Consider the following 22,560-nt stretch of genomic DNA (forward strand, 5'->3'; position numbering starts at 1 on the left):
ACACAGCCCACTGAGTTTCTCGCCGGATCTTCTGAGTGAGTAGATTCTGCGAAACATTGCTCTTGCTAGGGCCAGTGTTAGCACTACTCCGGTTTGAGCCACGTTAGCTCACCTACACGTGAAGCTGAAATAGCCTCTCAAGGCTATCAGCATAGGAAGGAAAAAAATAAGTAAAAAAAATATAATAATAAAATGACATGGAATACTTCAGAATAAATCTATACTAATATTATAAAGAGGAAAGATTTGTTTGTTTCTTTGTATTGAATAGGCTCCGAAACTACTGAACCGATTTGAAAAATTCTTTCACTGTTTGGAAACTACACTATTCCCGAGTGACATAGGCTATAATCTTTTTTGAAAAAAATTAGGGATCCTTACTAAAACTCCAATAATGTAACCCAAGGTGTAAAAAAATTACCTAAAATATTCTTTACATCGCGTGCCCTGCGAAAACTATTGATGATAGAATAAAATAATTTACTTTACAAAAAGTGTAGCAACAGCATATGTCTAACTAATAAACTTAAGCTGCAATAAGTATTCTTTTATTTAAAAAAAATAAAACAACATCAAATATCGTTGAAATTTTTGTTAAAGACCCGAGCGGAGCCGGTTCGGACCGCTAGTAAACAATAAAAGACTTAATAATAAGAAAACATCAATTAAAGCCCTTAATCTCTTAAAATTAATATAAAAAATTAAATAGTATTATTATTTTGTACAAAACTGAACTCTCTTATCATTCAATGACAAACAGGTGAGTGATTCCGTTTAAAAAAATTTTTTTTTTTTAAGCAAGACTTTTAAATCATTTTCTTTACAAATATATTTAAACGTATATAACCGGGTATATGTCTTTGGTTCCCAGAGGATAGTAAACACTAATTTAGGACTAGGTGACCATGTGTGACTTCTAAAAAAAGTTCTACTGTTACCTCAGTAGCTACATTATCAATTTGAAACAAACTAGTGGTTCCCCTGTAGTCGAAATTCGACTATAATTAATTGAAATTTTGTTTGTACACTATTATGATTCTATTGTCATAGACTACTAAACTTCTTTAATCAAATATCAATAAAGACAAACAATATTTAATCTATTCTCAATTTGACCCTTCAGTGATTTGACCACATACTTTAGGCAATAAGAAAAGTGTGACAATAAACAAATAGTATGCATGCGTGTGTGTGTCAAATACATGGTAGTGTGTGTAATTTTTTTTTTAATTGATTTAATGTATTTTCTATGCATAATTAAAAAAAATATTAACATTCTGCACTCCTTCTCTATATTCTCTATAAGTGTGGGAAATTTCATACTGCTCCGTCCGCGCAATTTCCGTAAAAAGGGGTACAAAGTTTTTGCTTCACGTATTAATATTTGAAACAAATAATACAACAAAAAATATTTAAATTAGTTTAATATTAGGCATTCACAAGTACCAACTCGCGTACACATTAATACAGTTTACAGTATATTTGGTAGAAATTTCACAACAAAGTATAATAATCATAATGTATATGTAATATATATGTATAAATAGTTAAAATATCAACAAACTCTTATTTACAAAATATACAGACGTATAAAAGAATCAACAACGTAAAAACTAAATATTATTTGGTGTCGCGTTTTAATGCGTACGTTAATAATTATAAATACTATAAAAATGGAAATATATTTAGCTTCAGTGCTGGTCACACGAGATCTATGGTAGGAACTTAAAAAAAATTGAAATTGCTTCAAAACTTCAACAGTTTACAGTGAAGATAAATTAATATGTATTAAATACACCAGATTTTTGTAGATTAAAAAACTAGTAGTTTTTTTTTTAAATTAACGAATTGTTTTTTTAATTGGCCATCATCTATTTTCTCCACTTTACTAATCTGTCTCGGGTCAAGGAACTTTATCTGATAACATTAAATGACCAATTGAAGAGTCGGATTTTTTACGGAGACAATGGCCTTAAGGTGAGTAGAAAAGCAGTTGAAGGGAGGTCATGGAGCACGCGCGGCAGATCACGGATATAAAATGTGACCTATATTCCGATCTGGTATAACATGTGTGGCAACGTGGGACTCCCCGGAGGGCGGGGTTCCCTCCCGGACGCGCGGGACCAGCACTCCGCTGCAACTATCGACTAACACATAGTATTGCCCGCGGTCTCGCCCGCGCACATCAACTACAAATAAACAGCCTCAACACAAATGGACAGACAACATTATGGCAATCGTTACGATATGTATATTGATGTGTGATTTTATTTTGTTCGTTTACAAATTACTTAAATTCTCCAAAAATTTTCGATATCGATAATTGACAAGATCCAGTAAAGATTTCCAAATTTTTTTTCACAAATACGCAGATATTTCATGCTTTATATAAATACAATTATTACTAAATTAATATATTAAAATTTTATTAGGTTCTCTATAAAGCCGATCTAAGAGTATATTTACAAAAAAATATGATTTAATAACGTGACAATACTGCTACACCCGACGTCGCCACTGACTACAAGATAATGGAATGTAACAAGAGTGTAGGTACAGAATGGCAAGCACTTAGACAAGTCTACGTACGAACGTATCTGGATTATAAATGTACTTTATGAACACAATTCATCTAACAAATCTAATATCATGCGGGGGGGGCAGAGTCCGCAGCGCCCCCCAGTGTCCCCCCGGGGGGCGCCAGTACAATATCCCATCGGCTACTCTCCGAATCTCCTCCCCAACATCTCAGCGGAATGTATAAATCCTATACTCTATTACAATTACGAATAACCCATGAGACAGATGTTATTATTATGTTATTGCTTGTGTGTTAATTAATTGTATAATGATTTAGATTGATTGTGTATTTTTAAACGATGATTTAGAACCATGAACAAAAAATTATTATTAATTCAAATTATACGAAACTTGAAGTCACGTTGTAAGAAGTGTCAAAAGGGACTTCGTAATTGCAATAGCGTTTTTTTTTTTATTGCGTAGATGGGTGGACGAGCTCACAGCCCACCTGGTGTTAAGCGGTTACTGGAGCCCATAGACATTTACAACGTAAATGCGCCACCCACCTTGAGATGTAAGTTCTAAGATCTACAACGGCTGCCACACCCTTCAAGGCGAAACGCATTACTTCTTCACGGCAGAAATAGGTATGGTGGTGGTACCTACCCGCGCGGACTCATAAAGAGGTCCCACCACCAGTATATAGCGTATAGTCGCGTGTGTCTGGAGGTGGGGTGTGGTTGGGAGGGGGTCGCCCTAGGGCAGCGGCTCGACGTAGTTCTCCGGCACGAGCCCCGTCTTGCCGTTGAGCGAGCCGCGCAGCCAGCCCGGCTCCCCCGAGGGCGCCACGTTGGTGATGATCTGGTTGGGCTCGAAGGACAGTTCGCCGTCGCTCTCCCCCAGGCAGGCGTACAGCGTGCGCACGCGCCTGTGGACCACACCACACACTCAGTCCCCGTACAGCAGGAGTACGCTTGTGGTACCTAAAGGCACCGTTAATGGATCGGGAGGATCCGTAATGACGTGTTTTGGGCGACGTCCACTGTTTACCATTCGGTCTATAGGAGTATGTATTTTTTTTAATAGCAGAAAACATATTATTTATTTAATTTTGTATACTGAACTACATTGATTCATTAAATTTCAAGAAATGTCATTAGTGGATGGCAGTGTTTCGTCAGTGGACAGTAAATCTTGGTTCTAGACAAGTTAGCCACCCCTGGTGTACTATACACGTATGTTCCATGGGGAATGCTCTGAAGAATTGTTTGAGATGATTGCTTCATCTCCTTTTTATCTTCGCACCTCCCACCATCGGAGCAGAGTTCATCCATACAACCCGGAACCGCTGCGTTCATCCACAGTGCGTTTCCAGAGGTCTTTTTTGCCCCGTACCATCCGGCTATGGAATGAGCTCCCCTCCTCGGTGCTTCCCGACCGCTGTGACATGTGCTTCTTCAAACGAGGCTTGTGGAGAGTATGAAGCGGTAGGCAGCGGCTTGGATCTGCCCCTGGCGTTGCTGAAGTCCCTGGGCGACGGTAACCACTCACCATCAGATGGGCCGTATGCTCGTCTGCCTACAAGGGCAATAAAAAAAATACAGTGTAGCGGGGCGCGCGGTACTCACGTGCAGCGTTGCGGGCGGAGGGCGGAGGCCGGGGCGCCGGGCGGGGGCGACGCGCTGGACACCGACTCGGCCGAGCTGCTGCTGGAGCGCCCCACTCCTGCAACACGACGGGACAGTTACTGGCGGCCTCACGCGGGAGTCACTCAGTTGCAGTGTTTCCACTTTAATGATTTCCTGTCCCCACGCCTCAATTCAAAATTCCCCATCTCAGGGCTTTTTTCCCCTCAAAAATTTTTCTGCTGTAGTTTTTACTTTTGGCCCTAGTGTAGTAACTAAAAACAATTTTAGATTTTACCCATGATTTCCCCTTTTAATGTCTTCCCCTTTTTCTCGCCCTATGGACCCTAATTTCCCCTCAAATGGGGAATTTCCCCCCACTGTGGAAACACTGCTCAGTTGTCTAAGTGCGTTATCGTACTAACCCGCATGAGCGAGGGGGTGCGGGTGGGTGAAGTGCTGCAGCAGCTGGTGGTGGTGGGGCGAATACCGCGCGCCGGGCCCCACGCCGGCCGCTATGCCGCCCGCGCCTACCAAGCTCTGGGGAAAAGACAAATACACATTAACAAATCGCATTTTTTTTTTTGCTTAGATGTGTGGACGAGCACACAGCCCACCTTTTTTTTTATTGTCCTTATAGGCAGATGAGCATACGGCCCACCTGATGGTGAGTGGTTAATGTCGCCCATGGACTTCAGCAATGCCAGAGGCAGAGCCAAGCCGCTGCCTACTTCTTTTTTACCTGGTGTTAAGTGGTTACTGGAACCCATAGACGTCTACAACGTAAATGCGCCACCCACCTTGAGATATAAGTTCTAAGGTCTCAAGTATAGTTACAACGGCTGCACCGCCCTTCAAACCGAAACGCAGTATTGCTTCACGGCAGAAATAGGCGGGGCAGTGGTAACTACCCGCGCGGACTCACAAGAGGTCCTCCCACCAGTAATTACGCAAATTATAATTTTGCGGGTTCGATTTTTATTACACGACGTTATTCCTTGAACGTGGAAGTCAACCGTGAACATTTGTTAAGTACGTATTTCATTAGACAAATTGGTACCCGCCTGCGGGATTCGAACACCGTTGCATCGCTACATACGAATGCACCGGACGTCTTATCCTTTAGGCCACGACGACTACGTCCTAATCATCCAAATTAATAAAATAACATATGGTCGCTTACGATATCATTCCTCGACGCTGTCGGTAACGCGGTCGGCGACGTTCTGTAACAAAAGAAACAGACTAATTAGCTCTAGTTAAAATCGCACTGCTACTTACTAGAGAGCTCGTTCTAATTAGAACCACATTATTACCATTAATTACCGATTCTTACGCTTTTACAAACTGCGTGTATGGTCGCTCAAATGTGATAACCAGGAAGCGTATTTTAGAGTACGAACAATATGTTATCTTATATCTTTAAAAGAGCAATTCTTGTATATAAATATGTATATATATTATATATAACCTGAATCTCGGAAACGGCTCCAAACATTTTCATAAAATTTAGTATACGGGGGATTTCGGGGGCGACGATTTATTTTCAGAAAATGTTGTTTTATCCGGGTTTTCAATAATCAACTTTATCGATAATTTTGATCATTTTCATATTTCATCATTTTATCAATATGTAATTCGTATTTAAATATAATTTCTAAAAAACACAATTTATCAAAAAAAGAAATACCTAGTCATCATCTAATAAAAAATTTAAGTATGAAAAAAAAACTCACTACACCTACCACTATTTACTCTGCACTATCTTTGGTTGTCTGGTGGAGAATGCCTTAGACATTACGCCCGCTAATGTAAATTTGATTATACATGAAGTTGTAATAAATAAATAAATAAAAAACGTAGTCTGAAGCTTAAAGTTGAAAGCTCTAATTGTTTTACGTTGTCTTGGTAGGGGTCACATTTCGAGGGGTGAAATACTGTTTGGTTCAAGCGACATTTATCTTTGTAAATAAAAGTGTGTTTTATTTGGTATCAGCATCAACAGTTCGATGTTTGTAATTGAACTTCAATTAAGGTTATCCCGTTCAAATAACAAAAAAAGTTTTTTTTTGTTATAATTATATTTTCCATATTTTAAAAATTTGAATAGCTCTCCTGTAAATCAAATAGTCTTTAGCATATTGAAGTTATCAGTGTTCGTCCCGTAATCACAGGTGTAATTGCACGAGTCATGGCTGGACGACACTGCAAAAGGCTACCCACATATTTAATCCATATATCCAATAATATTTATTTATTTATTTATTAAGTCGCACCAACAAAGTGATCATCAATACAAAACATTGACAAATTGACAAAAGTTCATGGCAGATGTCACCTCAATTATAGGTGCAATCGACAGTGCATTAACATCAAAAATAAAAAAAATATACAGCTAAGATTTGAATACATTTCATTCATTGCTTAAGATTAATTTAATTGGGAGATGATCCGCGACAGATTTTTCCTGTAAGTAGTGAGACAATCAGAAAAAACATCTATTTCACTTACAATAAGTTCAGCGCAATCGGACAACTCCGAAGGAACATTGACGGAGACCGCGCTGCCGTGGACATTATTGTAGTCCCAAAGGATTCTGTTTAAGGGAGAGTAAGCACCTAAATTCGAACGAGCGGGCTTTCTTATAAACGGTTTATATTTCTTCGTTCTTGGTAGGTACTTAGGTGCTGATATTTTTATCTGGGTTAATAGATTAGGTGTGTCGGTTATTCCATGAATTAATTTGTACAGAAATATACCCCCCATTAGTTTTCTCCGGTTTAGAAGAGAGTCTAAATGAAAGTGGCAAAGTCTATCTTCATAGCTGGGTAACTTCCTATATTTGAATTTGAAAGTGGGATTGTTTGTCCTTCTCTCACGTCGAAACAAAACAACGGATTTATATGTTTTTTTTTTTAAAAACGTTGATATTAGGTCAGGTGTGTGAGATTTTACCATATATTCCGAAAAAACATGTAATTGATACGGGGGATTACACTAGCATCTTTTCTTTGACCACGCGGGCCAAGTAGCGGTCTGCAACTAGTATAAAAATATGTATACGGATTTTAAATGCGTGCACATAATTATGTAGATCTCTCTTAGAACTTATATGTCAAGGTGGTGGCGCATTTACGTTGTAGATGTCTATGGGCTCCAGTAACCACTTAACACCAGGTGGGCTGTGAGCTCGTCCACCCATCCAAGCAATAAAAAAAATGTAGATACAAAATTAAAACACTGAACTCGCGATTATAATATGTTTTATGTTTGAGAGATTACTGGTGGCCTGAGGCCTTTCCAGTTTTACCAGGGCAGGTGGGCGAGAAAGGGCTCAGCCAGGAGGGGTGGGATTTGCTAACAGCTACCCGAGCGCCTCCAAAGGAGACCTAACAACTCAAGAGTAGCTGCTTCACGAATGAATCTACTACCGGATCGGAATCGCGACGCGCTGAGAAGATCCGGCGAGAAACAGCGGGCTAATGTTTGGGTTAGGTGATTCAAATATGTATGTACATGTAATTAAATAGTAATTGGATAAATTTGTTATTCAAACAACATAACATTTACATAGATAATTTAGTTGAAAATTTCCTATTACCATATGACATTAGATAAAACATTAAATTTATTCATATTATAGTTTTTTTATTGCACAATTTAAGCATACAATTTTAAGCTTGTTTAACAATATGAGGCTTATTTGATGGAAAGTGTTCACGGTCGCCCAAATCGACAATACTAGAGCCACAAAGAAAGTTCATGATTTAGAAGTATGTGGATGATCTGATTCCTAATGATTGTACATTACTCGGCACATTTATACGTTTGTATCCGTGCTATTTTCTACATTCAAAATCGACTTTATATCAATTGGAATAGATTGATTTTGCTTTAACAAAGTACCACGATTTAGTACAAATACTCAAACTGAATAATCTATATTTGATCGAATTAGATTCGAAGTCTTAAAGCCTCTGCGGCACTGGTTCTTAATAATTAGCAGATGACATCTATACATATAAATAAAATTGGAGTGTCTGTTTGTAATATTGAAATAACCGTACTACATGCATATTATGAATACGGTACATACACAAAAATAACATTTTTTACAATTTTTGTCTGTCTGTTGTTCTGGCTAATCTCTGGAACTGATTTTGACGAGACTTTCACTGATAGGTAGCTGGTGATATAAGGAGTAACTTAGGCTACTTTTTTCGCTTAGGCTTCGCCCTGCGGCGTCACCCGCGGTACGATAATAACCGCGGCAAACATCGCGGGACTCAGCTATCAATAATAAAATTTAATGTTTCCGAAGCGAAGTGAGGGCGAGTCGCTGGTTTAAAAATAAACTTGATATTTCGTAAACGCATTTTGCATCGCGAGTTGCCAATTCTTAAACCACCTTTTTGTGATAACAGTGAATATAAATTATTTAAAGTGGGAGTATAATTTTTTTTGTTGTTGTTTCCATTTTAATAAAGCGTATATTTTAACAAGGGGCTCTTCCGTCTTCACCTCAACATTAAATAAAAGAACAACCAAGTCTCAACAATAAATCGAGGGGGTGAAAGGCCATTCGGTTTAAGCGGCATTTCGCTTAATACGCGACATATCTTTGTAACTAAAGGTGTGCTTTATTTGGTATTAACATCAACAGTTCGATGTTTTTAATTGAACTTCAATTAAGTTTACTCCAATCAAGTATCCGAAGAAGTTATTTTGTTATGATATTATTCCAAAATTTTTAACTTTAAATGGCTGTAAAATTGCAAAAGTGTCGCTTAAACCAAACAGCCCTCGAAATGTTCAGTACCAAGACAACATAAAACAATTAGAGCTTTCAACTTTAAGCTTCAGACTCTATACGTTTTATTTATTTATTACACTTCATGTATGATCAAATTTACATTAGCAGACTTAATGTCTAAGGCATTCTAACTTAAATTATTAATATTGTTGAGTTGAGTTTCCCGCAAACGACAATATATATACAAACTATCACTAAACACAAATATACTACTAACCCGGCAATCACAAATCCTGACAGGCAGATGATCATTTCGACAAGAGACTCACTGTGAACCGAGACACAAAATCAAAAACACGCAATTACGAACGCCGAATTCACTTTAAAACACAAAAACAAAAAATGCCGTATGCAAAGCTGCCGCGTCGTGAACAAGACACGAAATAAAGTAATGCCGGGATGAGCACGGTATTTATAAGTCGGTGGGGCGGCGTGATTGGCGCACGACGACAGATGCGCGGGACACGTGTGTTCGACACCTGCCCGAAACTACGATTCTTGGATGGCACAAGAACATCTTGGGATAATGAAAGAGAAGAAAAAAAAATTCAACGTGTGCATTCAGAAAAAAAAACCTTTTCTGTTGTTCTTTGAATAGGAACATGAACTTAAAATAAAATCCTATCTAAAAATTTAGCGATTACAAAGCATTTTTAGTCTTAGTATTTAAGCTACCTGCAGGTATGCTCCTGAGTGAGTAAAAATGAAGACAGTTTATATAAAGCAGTTTATTTACGCAATACATCTTTCTCTCCTCCCTACCTATTCGTTTTTTTTTATGACTGAAAGATTACTGGTGGCCCATGGGCCTTTCCAGTTTCACCAGGACAGGTGGGCGAGCAAAGGCTCAGCCAGGAGGGTTGGGATTTGCTAACAACTGCCCGAGCGCCTCCGATGGAGACCTAACAACTCAAGAGCCTATGCTTCGCGAATGAATCTCGACATAATCGTTGGTAGCCTAAGAGGCTATTTCCAACCTCACGCGAACCGACCTGAGAGAATTGCTAACACTAGCCTTAGCGAGAGCAGTGCTTTGCTGAATCTACTACCGGATCGGAATCACGACCCACTGAGAAGATCCGGCGAGAAACTCAGTGGGCTGTGTCTATGGGTTAATTCGCACGTCGAGCCCTTCGTCGCAAGCGACGGGTTCCACGAGGACGGAGACCGGTGCTTGTGGTGCTTAAAAGCACCGTTAATGGATCGGGAGGATCCGTAATGACGTGTGACCATTCGGTCTACCGGATCGGGTATGCGGTATGATTAAAGACAATTAACTATATACAGTATCGAACTTACAAACTCTTGAATGAGCGTCAGACACGTTGCTAACCGTGCGCGATGCCCAACCTTATAATGGCATATGGGCTGAATACATCTCGCAGGCACAGTGCACTAGAGAGACGGGCCCAGAGACGCAAGGCGGCAGGTGCGCATACCGCGAGACAGCTGCCGGCCGCATTCTTATCTCCGTAGGGCTTCGGAGCCGATCCAGCGGTACGCAACCTCCGCGTTCGGTTTTATTGCATTCACTTCAAGTACGTTAAGGTTTGTTGGCTTTTTTCTTTTTGCAAATTACGCGAGAAGAATGTTCTCGTTTGATTATCTTAACTATATAGGTGAGTGTTTTTAAAACTTTGAATTACATATCGACCGGTGAAAGGCTATTTGGTTTAAGCGACATTTTCGCAACTTTACCATTTAAGATATAAATTTGGAAAAATATCGTAACAAAAACATTTCTTCAGATGTTTGAATGATGTAAATTTAATTGAAGTTTTTTTTTATTGTTTAGATGGGTGGACGAGCTCACAGCTCACCTGGTGTTAAGTGGTTACTGGAGCCCATAGACATCTACGACGTAAATGCGCCGCGTACCTTGAGGTTCTAAGGTCTCAAGTATAGTTTCAGCGGCTGCCCCACCCTTCAACCCGAAACGCATTACTGCTTCACGGCAGAAATAGGCAGGGCGGTGGTACCTACCCGTGCGGCCTCACAAGAGGTCCTACCACCAATAATTACGCAAATTATAATTTTGCGGATTTGATTTCAATTAAAAACATCAAATTGTTGATACTGATAACAAATAAAACGGACCTTTAATTAAAAAGGTAAATGTCGCAAAATTTAACTAATGAGAAATTTGATCAACTATTCTTTGCTTAACCAATTAATCCAAAATGTCTCCAGTAAAGGTGAAAATTTAATCGCCATTAAACGCTTCAACAACTAAAGCCACAAACGCCGTGGTCATACACACATGTCACCCTTTTAGCCTTAACATTCTCCGGACTGCGGAGACTAATAAGGCTTCAATAATAGCAGATGTCTTGCCTTTAAGAACTTTAGAGAATTAACTGGTATACTGTTGATGGGGGCATGTTTTTGCACTATGGGAGTGCAGATAGAAATTATTTGCAATGGAGGTAGCGCGGAGAAATTATTATCCAAACACCTATAGAAATATTCAACGCGTTGACTTTGACCTCATTTTTTTTTTATTACCTAGATGTGTGGACGAGCTCACAGCCCACCTGGTGTTAAGTGGTTACTGGAACCCATAGACATCTACAACGTAAATGCGCCACACACCCCGAGATAATATAAGTTCTAAGGTCTCAGTATAGTTACAAAGGCTGCCCCACCCTTCAAACCGAAACGCACTACTGATTCACGGCAGAAATAGGCGGAGCGGTGGTACCTACCCGTGCGGACTCACAAGAGGTCCTACCACCAGTACAACACACAATTAGGGACCCAGCATCTGTCCGGAGAGCAATGTTTGCGACTTTTTCTTCGACTGCACAGATTTAACTATCCTATAAACGATAAAATACAATGATTCGTTGTGTTTTCTAAATCAAATCACGCCTGATTTCTTTAAACGTTACAAAACAAAAGAAAACTAAAAACTAGCTAAGTGAACATATAAATTATTTACAACTCAAAGATGTCTGACAATAACTTGTAACAAAAAAAAAGGTGTTAACACAAAACCAATACGTTATTACTTAACAATACCTAGGGCAGGTCAATAGATAAAACATACAAAAGAGGAACCGTTGTCTATGACCAGGACTTTATTGCCTCTGCGTCTTTCGAACGCAATTTTAAAGCGAAGACAAAGACTTCCGGATTTTGTTTACAGAATTCACGTCAAGAGCTTTAACGAAACACGACTTTCGCAAACAAAACTTTTTTTGCATGACGACAAAAAGTTTCCATTAGTTTTGACTGATACAGGGTGCTGCAAGTCCACGCGGATTCGTATCATTATCCTGCCCATTCCTTAACGGTGGTATAGAAAGCAATTGATAACAACAACAGATGGTAGCGCTACTGAATCTCTATATGTATATATTTAATTGCTTAAGATGGGTGGACGAGCTCATAGCCGACCTGGTGTTAAGTAGTTACTGGAGCCCATATACATCTAAAACGTAAATGCGCCACCCACCTTGAGATATAAGTTCTAAGGTTTCAAGTAAGTCACAACGGCTGCCCCGCCCTTCAAACCGAAACGCATTACTGCTTCACGGCAGAAAAAGGCGGGGTGGTGGTACCTACCCGTGCGGGCTCACAAGAGGTCCTACCACCAGTAAGTGTTAATAGTATCTGGTTGTGCTTCGATTTGCAATTCAGTTGTTCGGACGGTAGTTTAAGACCAGATCCAGAGTGAGCTCTGCCCGTCAGTTTAAGGCTTCGTCAAACATAACACATACATAATTAGCGCGCGTCAGAACGCTAAACTGACGGCGCGCTATGACACCGAGATATGTTGTATGTACTGTGGCAATGTACTGTCAAACAGAACGCCAGCGCTATAGGTACGCAACACTCTGTCGGGGCGTTAGGACACTTTGACGTCAGGCGTTGTAATTGTTTACAAATTTTATTTTAGCGTCCGAGTGAATGTGATAATGCCCGAAAAATTGATTGAATTAATTAGAAAAGACCCATGCTTATACAATGCCGCATCAGAATCAAATCACTCGACATCTTAATACTTTTAAACTTTCAGACTGCTATCGAAAGGCACTATGATTTGGCGAATGTTACGTTGCGTCAAGGAGCGTTGGGCTCGTCTAGTCAATTTGTGTGACATGAAAAGAGCGCGACGATAAAACGCAGCGCTAAGTACGCGTTCTGTTTGACGAAGCCTTAAGGTAACGTAAAAAAAAATTCATTTGTTTACGAAAAATCTTTGGGCTTTATCAATGGATTCACAGCAGCGAAGCGAACTTTTACCGGATTTATGAATATTTACAAAGAAGGCGCGCTAATGAGAATCGTTGCGGACCGGTTTTCTTTCGTTTTTAACCAACAGGTCAATAGGTTATTACTAAATTATTAGAACTGAACAGTTGTAGAAAAATATAACACGAGATACTTTAATACACTCTCTGTAAATAGAAGTTAAAATCAATGAAGATTCGCTGTTTTTTTTTTGAGTGTACGGGTTCTCGCGCCTCCTTGTGTTGGATGATTAAAGGAGTCCATAGACATCACGCTACCCCAGTTATAGAACGGCTATCACACCATTAAAATCGGGAACACATGACTACTTTGCCGTATTCGAAACAAATAGATCAACTTTGTTACGTTCTGACGTCATTTGGAACCAAAATGTATACTATGTTAACCAAATATCATACTCGTACATACAATAACATAGATCTTTAGTGACTCATATTAAAAATACATTCTAAAATTTTAGAACTTATTTGTTAAAAGAAAGGTATAAATCGTTGTTAATTGTTGATTAAATTTTTTATTTAATTTTCTTATTGACGTCCCGTCGTGTTCACGGATGCTCATGCCCTACATATTTTAGACAGTTTTAATTGAACTAGCAACACGGCTTTATAAAGCTTATTCACGTTCACAGTTTGATAATGGAAGAAACAAAGTGAAATATGTAAAATTAGTTCCCGCACCTCTTCAAATCCTATGAACCAAACGAGAAACTCTTAATCGCGACCCACCCCATAAACACAGCCCACTGAGTTTCTCGCCGGATCTTCTCAGTGGGTCGCGATTCCGATACTGTATTAGATTCTGCGAAGCACTGCTCTTGCTAGGACCTAGTACTACCAAATTCTCTCAGGTTGAGACCGTGAGCTCGCCTACCCGTCCGCGAGAATCCGGAATAGTCCCTTTGACTACCAGCGAATAGGTAAAAACTAAGCTTTTTTATTGCTTAGATGGGTGGACGAGCTCACAGCCCACCTGGCGTTAAGTAGTTACTGAAGCCCATAGACATCTACAACGTAAATGCGCCACCCACCTTGAGATATAAGTTCTAAGATCTCAGTATAGTTACAACGGCTGCCCGCCCTCTCCTTCAAACCGAAACGCAATACTGCTTCACGGCAGAAATAGGCAGGGTGGTGATAACTACCCGCGCAGACTCACAAGAGGTCCTACCACCAGTAATTACGCAAATTATAATTTTGTGGGTTTGATTTTTATTACACGATGTTATTCCTTCACCGTGGAAGTCAATCGTGAACATTCGTTGAGTACGTATTTCATTAGAAAAATTGGTATCCGTCTGCGGGATTCGAACACTGGTACATCGCTCAAGACGAATCCACCGGACGTCTTATCCTTTAGGCCGCGACGACTTAAAATTGGAACACGTAAGCAGTATTTAAATCCAATAAAGAAAATAACAGGGCCAGATGTTACTGTAATGAAAGGTATAAGATAAGTGAAGGGAGCCGGGGCGGAGGCGCAGATAACAAGGCGACGCGACGTTTCGCTTTTTTTTTTTGTTTTTGTAACGAGTTGCTTTTTCTTTTCTTTTTTTGCGGCAACATCTGTCGGACGCGCGCAGCCTCCCAGCGCGGGGTTCCTTGACTTCACTGAACGTACTTAGGTACTGAATTGGGGGGGTTGAAGAAATTATCTTCAAAATAACACTAACGCGCAAAAATGGACAAAGAGTAGAGAGTTTTAGGAGTCTATATCTCTACACCACTTCTCATTTTTGTGTTTTGTAAAAATCTTCTGTTACGATTTTATAATATTACATCGTGGAGTTAAAATTTCAAAATGTTATCCTTATTTTTGTTTCTTTTAATCTCATATGAATAACGAATACGCTTAATGATCGCGGACTATTTGGAGCATCGAATAATGTTAAATGCGATGATATTAACATTTTTTGTTTAACAAAAAATACCCAGTAAAGAGTTAACTTTTCTATGCACGTTCAATCTGCGTTAGTGGATCACTTCTCCCGGGAATAATCGTTATATACTCGCCATTTACTGGTGGGAGGACCTCTAGTGAGTCCGCACGGGTAGGTACCACCAGCTCGCCTATTACTGCAGTGAAGCAGTAATGCGTTTCGGTTTGAAGGGTGGGGCAGATGTTGTAACTATACTGACACCTTAGAACATAACTCAAGGTGGGTGGCGGCTTTTACGTTGTATCGATTTATATGGGCTCCGGTAACCACTTAACACCAGGTGGGCTGTGAGCTCGTCCACCCATCTATGCAATAAAAAATAAAAATTTAACAGTGGCCTTCACAAGCTAATATTTATAAATTATATATCTAAATAATAATCTTGAGCGATTCAGATACGCACTCGCAGTGACGTGCATTATGGTCGACCCGTAGATATCGTGCGACTGATGTGGCATCGCCCCCCGTTTGCGAAGACCGAGTCCGACCCTGCCCATCTATCATTATAATATCTTAAGCTCCATACCTTCGTATTCATTCTAGAGGCATTGTCCGATGTCACGCGGCCGTTACGATTTCGGGACCCAACGGATTTCGATTCATTGTCTATGACGTAAATGTTCGGAACGAAAAAAAAAAACAAACAGCAGTCTCGAGTTTTTAGTACGAATTTATTTAGCTGTTGTCTCAGTAATTCTCGCTCGTGTTTGGAGTAGGGGATAATTGTTGTATACGCACTTAATTATAGTTAAATCACTTCCATTGATTAGTCAGATTATACAAAACAGAGAACAGGGTTGATACAAACAGACGTGGTTGGATCTTTGTAATCCATAATAAAATAACGTTAAACAAAATAGATGAAGTTTTCACTTTTTTGCTAGAACTTCGCACTATGTATATCTATATATTAATACGTGAAGCAAAAACTTTGTATCCCTTTTAACGAAAATTGCGCGGACGGAGGAGTATGAAATTTTCCACGCTTATAGAGAATATAGAGAAGAAGTGCACAATGTTAATATTTTTTTAAAATAATGCATAAAATATACATTAAATCAATAAAGAAAACATTACACACACTACATACCATGTATTTGACGCACACACGCATGCATACTATTTATTGTCAAACTTTTGTTCTTGACGTCTGTTGTCAAATTGAGAATAGATTAAATATTGTTTGTCTTTATTAATTTTTTTATAGTGTAGCCTTGGCGAAATTTGTGATTATAGAAGTATAAAATACAATCATAATAGTGTACAAACTTACAATTCCAATTAATTATTTATTATAGTCGAATTTCGACTACTGCGGGACCTCTAGTTTTATAGTAAATATCTCCTATAAATAATGAAAGCCCGTATTATTATACTTTCCCAATTTAACATTCTTAATGTTCTAATGAGGACGTAATTTCGACTGCTCAAAACAAAGTTTATTAGTTACCTATTTTGAACAAATATCAGTCATTTCTGGTCGTAGGACGTCTTGTGAGTCCGCACGGGTAGGTACCACCACCCTGCCTATTTCTGCCGTGAAGCAGTAATGCGTTTCGGTTTGAATGGCGGGGCAGCTGTTGTACTGTAAAAACTGTGTTCTCATGTCTCAAGGTGGGTAGCAGCATTTACGTTGTAAATGTCTATGGGGTGCGATAACCACTTAACATCAGGTGAGCCGTGAACTCGTCCACCATCTAAGCAATAAAAAAAAACGATGATTTCCAATAAAAAATCGTTCTAAAACAAGGTCCTTTGACGTAGAGGTCCTTAAACGCGAACCGATATTGAATATCCCGGACGTTCGAATTAAAACGTATTGAATACGAAAGGAAAGGATATGAGATTTATGTGCAGAGTGAGAAGGACGACTTGCGAGTACGTCACGCACGCGACAGATGGTACAACGTGCTCCCGGGGGTTAGGAACTGTTTTTTTCTTCTTTTATTTATTTATTTATTTATTTATTACTTAGATGGTTGGACAGCTCACAGCCCACTTGGTGTTAAATGGTTACTGGAGCCCATAGACATCTACAACGTAAATGCGCCACCCACCTTGAGATATGAGTTCCAAGGTCTCAGTATAGTTACAACAGCTGCCCCACCCTTCAAACCGAAACGCATTACTGCTTCACGGCAGAAATAGGCAGGGTGGTGGTATCTACCCGCGCGGACTCGCAAGAGGTCCTGCCACCAGTAAAAAAGTCCTTTTCGGTGTTGCTCGCTTCGGAAACAAGCTCATACATGTACAGGCCACCTTGGCTTGGCATTTGAAGTTTACAGATTACAACGTTAAAGCGTACGTAGTAAGTTCGGACGTATTAGGGGAACACATATACAACAACACGTATGTAGAGTATTGGAATAATGATGTGGTCGTCTAGATATCGACCGCACCCAGAGTTAATTGGACCAGTAATGAAACCAGTATTAATCGTTTTAGTCCTGAACTTAATTTTAAGCATTTTGTAAAAAATGTTAGCCTTTTTTTTTAAAAAGTAGGTTTTTTTTTATTGCTAGATGGTTGGACAGCTCACAGCCCAACGTAAATGCGCCACCCATCTTGAGATATAAGTTCTAAGTTCTCAGTATAGTTACAACGGCTGCCCCCCCCTTCAAACCGAAACGCATTACTGCTTCACGGTAGAAATAGGCAGGGCGGTGGTACCTACCCGTGCGGACTCACAAAAGGTCCTACCACCAGTAAAAAACGTCAGGTACCTCACAAAAAAATATGCGGGTATACTTAGGTCTCTACAAAATTGTAATGTTGCGCACAAGTCTAATCAAAAATGTTTCACGCTACAAATCTCTCTTATCCGATTATACATTGACGACGATTGACGGAATCTATTGTAAATAATCGAGAGAATTTTTAATCGAACTGCATCACGGATGCGACCATTCGAATAAGCAGTGATGGATTCACTAGTCTAGGCCCGTGAGGCCCGGGCTTAGGGCGGCATGATTTAAGGGGCGGTAAAATTTTTTAAATGAAAAATTTTCAGAGACTAATGAAAGTAAAGAAATTTGTCCTTTGAAATTCCTTTGAAAATGAGTTCAGATAAATTTTCATAATAAATTATAATGCTATTTTAAATATAAAATAAAAAGATTGAATTAAAATTTACTTGCAACATTCAGGGCGGCGCGATAAACAGGTCCCGGGGCGGCATCAAACCTAAATCCATCACTGCGAATAAGATCGTAAATTGTAACTGTTTCCTGACATACATATTGAGATTGAATGTAATTGGGGCTTGTCAAGGCGCTGTGATGTGTTCCGGCAACATAATTTCACTCACAATTAATTTCTAGCTACAGCGCGTAGACGATCTCACGGTCCATCTAGTATTAAGTGTTCGTAAAATCCATAGACATCAACAAAACGAACGCAACGAACCGCCGTCAGACTTGTGGATAAAATCACAATTATATAGTACAATGGACGTCCCGACCCTTCAAACTAGAAGAACAATAATTGTTTAGCGATCCAATTGACAATTTCACTAGTCCTCCTACATCGTAGAGGCAATCCCACTGAGGTTCTCGCCGGATCCTCTCAGTGGGTCGCGATTCCGATTCGGTGGTTGATTAATTCTACAAAGCACTACTCTTGCTAGGGCTCTCTCTTCGATCGGTCCCTCACTGCTGAGGATCGTGACTCCGTCCGATTCCGTCAACCAGCTGTCTCCATCGATCTCGTCCTCCAGCCCGATGGAGTGCATCGCTGACAGATACCCTCAGTTCCTCCGCTATTTGGTCCGACCATCGTTTGGGACCTCTACCCCTAGGCCTTTTTCCCTCTATTTTACCGGTCACCACAAGGCGTTCCAAATTGCTGGTATCCCTGCGTGCAACATGACCATGCTAGGGCTAGTATTAGCAAATTCTCTCAGATTGAGCCCGTGAGCTCACCCGTCCTGGCGTAGCTGGAATGGCCTAACAGGCTACCAGCATAAATATAGGGGAAAATTATGAAATGAATACTCCGAGTGTTGAGTTTGTATAATCGATCTGAACGGTTTGTCCACACAACCCTCTGTTGTGATAATGATAACTACTCCAATATTGAGTAATTGTTTACTGATATGCGTATACTGATTGGTGGCTGTTTAGATGATAAGAAAAATAAATAATAGTTTAAAAAAACTAACAAAATACGCTTTTATAGAAAATCCAACTAAAAAATAGAAGTAGTATAATAGATATATTGACATAGAGTGGTTACTACTGTATTGATATAATTGTGTGTTTCTAATTCATTTCCTTTGTATATTTAATTAATTGAATTAGTATATTGTTCATTTTCTATTTGTATTGTTGAACTGTTTGTGTGCTGACTATTGTATTATTATTATTTTATGGATTTTTTCTGAAATAAATAAATAAATAAAAATAGAAATAGAAGTAGTATAATAGTATAAGTTTTAATAAAGTTGAATTAAAATTAGTGAATTAAAACTGACTCGAAAAATTAATGACTTTGATATAAAATACATCCGTATGCAATATAATGTGCGCGCTTGTCCGTACACTATCTCATCAGCATAATCTGTGTCATTGCATTTTCCCTCCATTACTGCTGTAAAACTTCTATCAATTGTTTGTGTCTCATTAAAGTAAATATTAATAAATTCTAGAAAACGATCCAAGTTATTATTTAAATACGACAAAGTGGGTGAACAAACACCGAGCAACTTATCAATTAGGCCACGATGACCACTCTACTCAACTCTTACCAAAAGGAACGCGTTGGAGAGGAGTTCAATCATGAGCCATATCAGAATCAGACGCGAAAGGAATTTAAATTAAAAGAAAACTTGTTTAATATACAATCACGACAAGCTAAAAATCCGTATGATAATCTTAATATATATAAATTATGTGTCACGTATTTTGTCCGCGATGGACACCTAAACTACTGAACCGATTTTTTTTTTTTTTTAAATATGTGTTTTGTTCCAACTTAGGCCATGGGATGATTTTTATTTCGATTTTATTTAATGGTCGCAATATTTATTAATTAACAATAGAATTATTTCTTAAGTTGATTATTGTTATTAATTGTAAGTTTCATAAGTCTAAAACAGATGGCGCCTAAAATCAGTTTTTACAGACAACTGTAATACTGTCTGACATTAATATCTCATAGATGGCGCTGTGTTAAAAATACCAACGTTTCATATAAGCTACAATTTAATGGCATAAACACCACGTGTTGCTGAGGCCAAATTACAAGTAAAATTTATTTCGTAGTAAACGCAATACAGTGAAATCAAATTGTTCTTACTTTGTCAATTTTTGGTATTAGCATAGCCGGCCGCGTGTTATTTAGAAACAAAAACCTTAGCCACAGCAACGTGTGGCCGGGTCTGCTCGTGTATTTTTAAATAAATTCAAACTGAATGTATATTTTCTATATTAGAAGCTTATGGATGCTAGTTTAATGAATCTTTTCAAAAATAAAACACAGGGCAACATAGACACTTTATCATTGGTTCCATTAGGGTGTACTGAGTATTATACTATGACATAAACACAACTCGTATTTTTAGTGGCTTAGGGTTGATTTTCTTGCCAAAACACTCTAATATAAATACAAACTCGAGTTGGTGCAATAATTATCCTGATCTGGACCCAATTAATAAATCTGTGGCGATAGCCGTTGCAGAGCACAACATATTTCACGGATGCCTGAATCTCGCTAACGACATTTTCAAGATAAGCTTGAATATATACAAGTTCCGAACAGCAACATTTCGACAGCCCACTGAGTTTCTCGCCGGATTTTCTTAGTGGGTGGCGTTTCCGATCCTGTGGTAGATTCTGCGAAGCACAGCCCTTGCTAGGACTAGTGTTAGCAAATTCGCTAGGATGAGCCCTGCGAGCTCGCCTACACGCTCGGTGAACCTGACATAGCCCCTCGAGGATACCAGGATAGGTAGGCAAAAAAAGGGTTGATGGTCCTCCGAGCAATATCACCAGCTCTGTGGAAGATCTTCAAGTTGTCGTTACGCTATCTTAAAAAAATATTGCATCGCCATCGGTCATTAACGCGTGCGCAAATTGTCAAGTCAGTTCAACCTCTTGACCAGATTGTGTCATATAGGTATATCGTTCAAGGTGTAGGTATAAAGACGAAGGGTAGATCTTCCACCAAGTGGGTGGTATTGCTCGGTAGACCGACGGTCCGAATGTTATTGTTCGGAACTTGTATATATGCAGGCTTATATTGGAAATGCCGTAAGCGAGGTTCAGGCATCTTTCAGATATCTTGTGATAGCTACCGCCTCAAAGGTATTAGCGACTCTAAGCGCGACGTATGCGTATTGTGCCCACGGGCAGCTCCACTGACCTGAGCAGGCCGTTGTGCGCGGGCGGGGCGGGGGGGCCGGCCTCAAAGATCTCGTCGTAGTTCTCGAGCATGGTCTCCACCAGCACGTTGTAGAACTTGAGCTCCAGTATGGAGGCCACCGTCTCCCGCTCCGGCCTCAGCAGCGTGGGCCCGAAGCAGACCGCCAGGTTCGACTCCGACATTAGGTTCTTATCGCTCTTCGCCGCTACCCTGGTGTTCAACAGTCAACACAAATGAGTGGCCTGAAGCAGTAATGCCTTCCGGATTGAGGGGTGTTGAAGAGTGGAGCAGCTGGTGTACCGTAGAACTGAGACTTGGACACATGTCTCAAGGTCAATGATGGTATTTAAATTGTTACTATCTATCGGTTCCGGTAATACCACATAACACCAGGCTTGAGCTAGTCCTCCCATCTAAGCAATAAAATAAAGTTAGGACGGTAGTACACCGCGCTCTAGCAACAGTAATCACATCAAGTATACAATTGTACTACTTTACTTCACTGCGAAAGTCATCCATGAACACGAGTTAAGTACGTATCATTAGAACGATCGTATCGGTCAGCGGGATTTGTTTCTTCGTTGTTTCCCAAATTGAGGCTTTATGTTAACGTCCCAAGGCTGGTATTCGCTTAACCTTAAAGCCTAAGGAGTCCCGCCCACGGCGACTTTCTGCAGCATGACTGTCGCGCGTTTTGTAAGCGAGCTTCTGCATCGCTACTATCGCGCGTTAGTCGCATTTGTAACGTGCGACAGAAGCGATGCAAACGCGCGACTGTATCGCTGTAAACGCTTACAAACATTTCTAGGTAGATCCTGAATCGCGACAGCATCGCGATAGTAGCGATACAGAATCTGGGCGAAGGTACACATCCAGCGGCAGCATCGCTGCTGTATGGATGAGAACGCGCGATAGTATAGCTACTGTATCGCTACAAAAAGTCGTCGTGGGCAAGGGCTCTAAGGTGCGTTCAGTGACAGCGTGTGTATTAGCCGGCAGCACGTTTTACTGGTGGTAGGACCACTTGTAAGTTCGCGTGGGTAGGT

General features: G+C 39.8%; 1 protein-coding gene across 1 annotated transcript in view; it reads right to left on the minus strand.

Annotated features, from left to right (window-relative positions):
- Window positions 1-1,407: 1,407 nt before the first annotated feature.
- The window catches only part of LOC114247021 (GTPase regulator associated with FAK), a 67,681-nt gene continuing 46,528 nt past the window's right edge, over window positions 1,408-22,560 (minus strand). Inside the window, exons 13-17 of the mRNA XM_028179814.2 lie at window positions 21,515-21,724; window positions 5,329-5,371; window positions 4,571-4,685; window positions 4,149-4,245; window positions 1,408-3,448 (exon numbers count right to left, since the gene is read on the minus strand). Coding sequence (XP_028035615.2) covers window positions 3,277-3,448; window positions 4,149-4,245; window positions 4,571-4,685; window positions 5,329-5,371; window positions 21,515-21,724 — 637 coding nt within the window. The 3' untranslated portion in view covers window positions 1,408-3,276. The remainder of the gene's footprint in view (window positions 3,449-4,148; window positions 4,246-4,570; window positions 4,686-5,328; window positions 5,372-21,514; window positions 21,725-22,560) is intronic.

The sequence above is a fragment of the Bombyx mandarina genome, chromosome A1, assembly GCF_030267445.1.
Source record: "Bombyx mandarina strain Sakado chromosome A1, ASM3026744v2".
Classification (NCBI taxonomy): domain Eukaryota; kingdom Metazoa; phylum Arthropoda; class Insecta; order Lepidoptera; family Bombycidae; genus Bombyx; species Bombyx mandarina.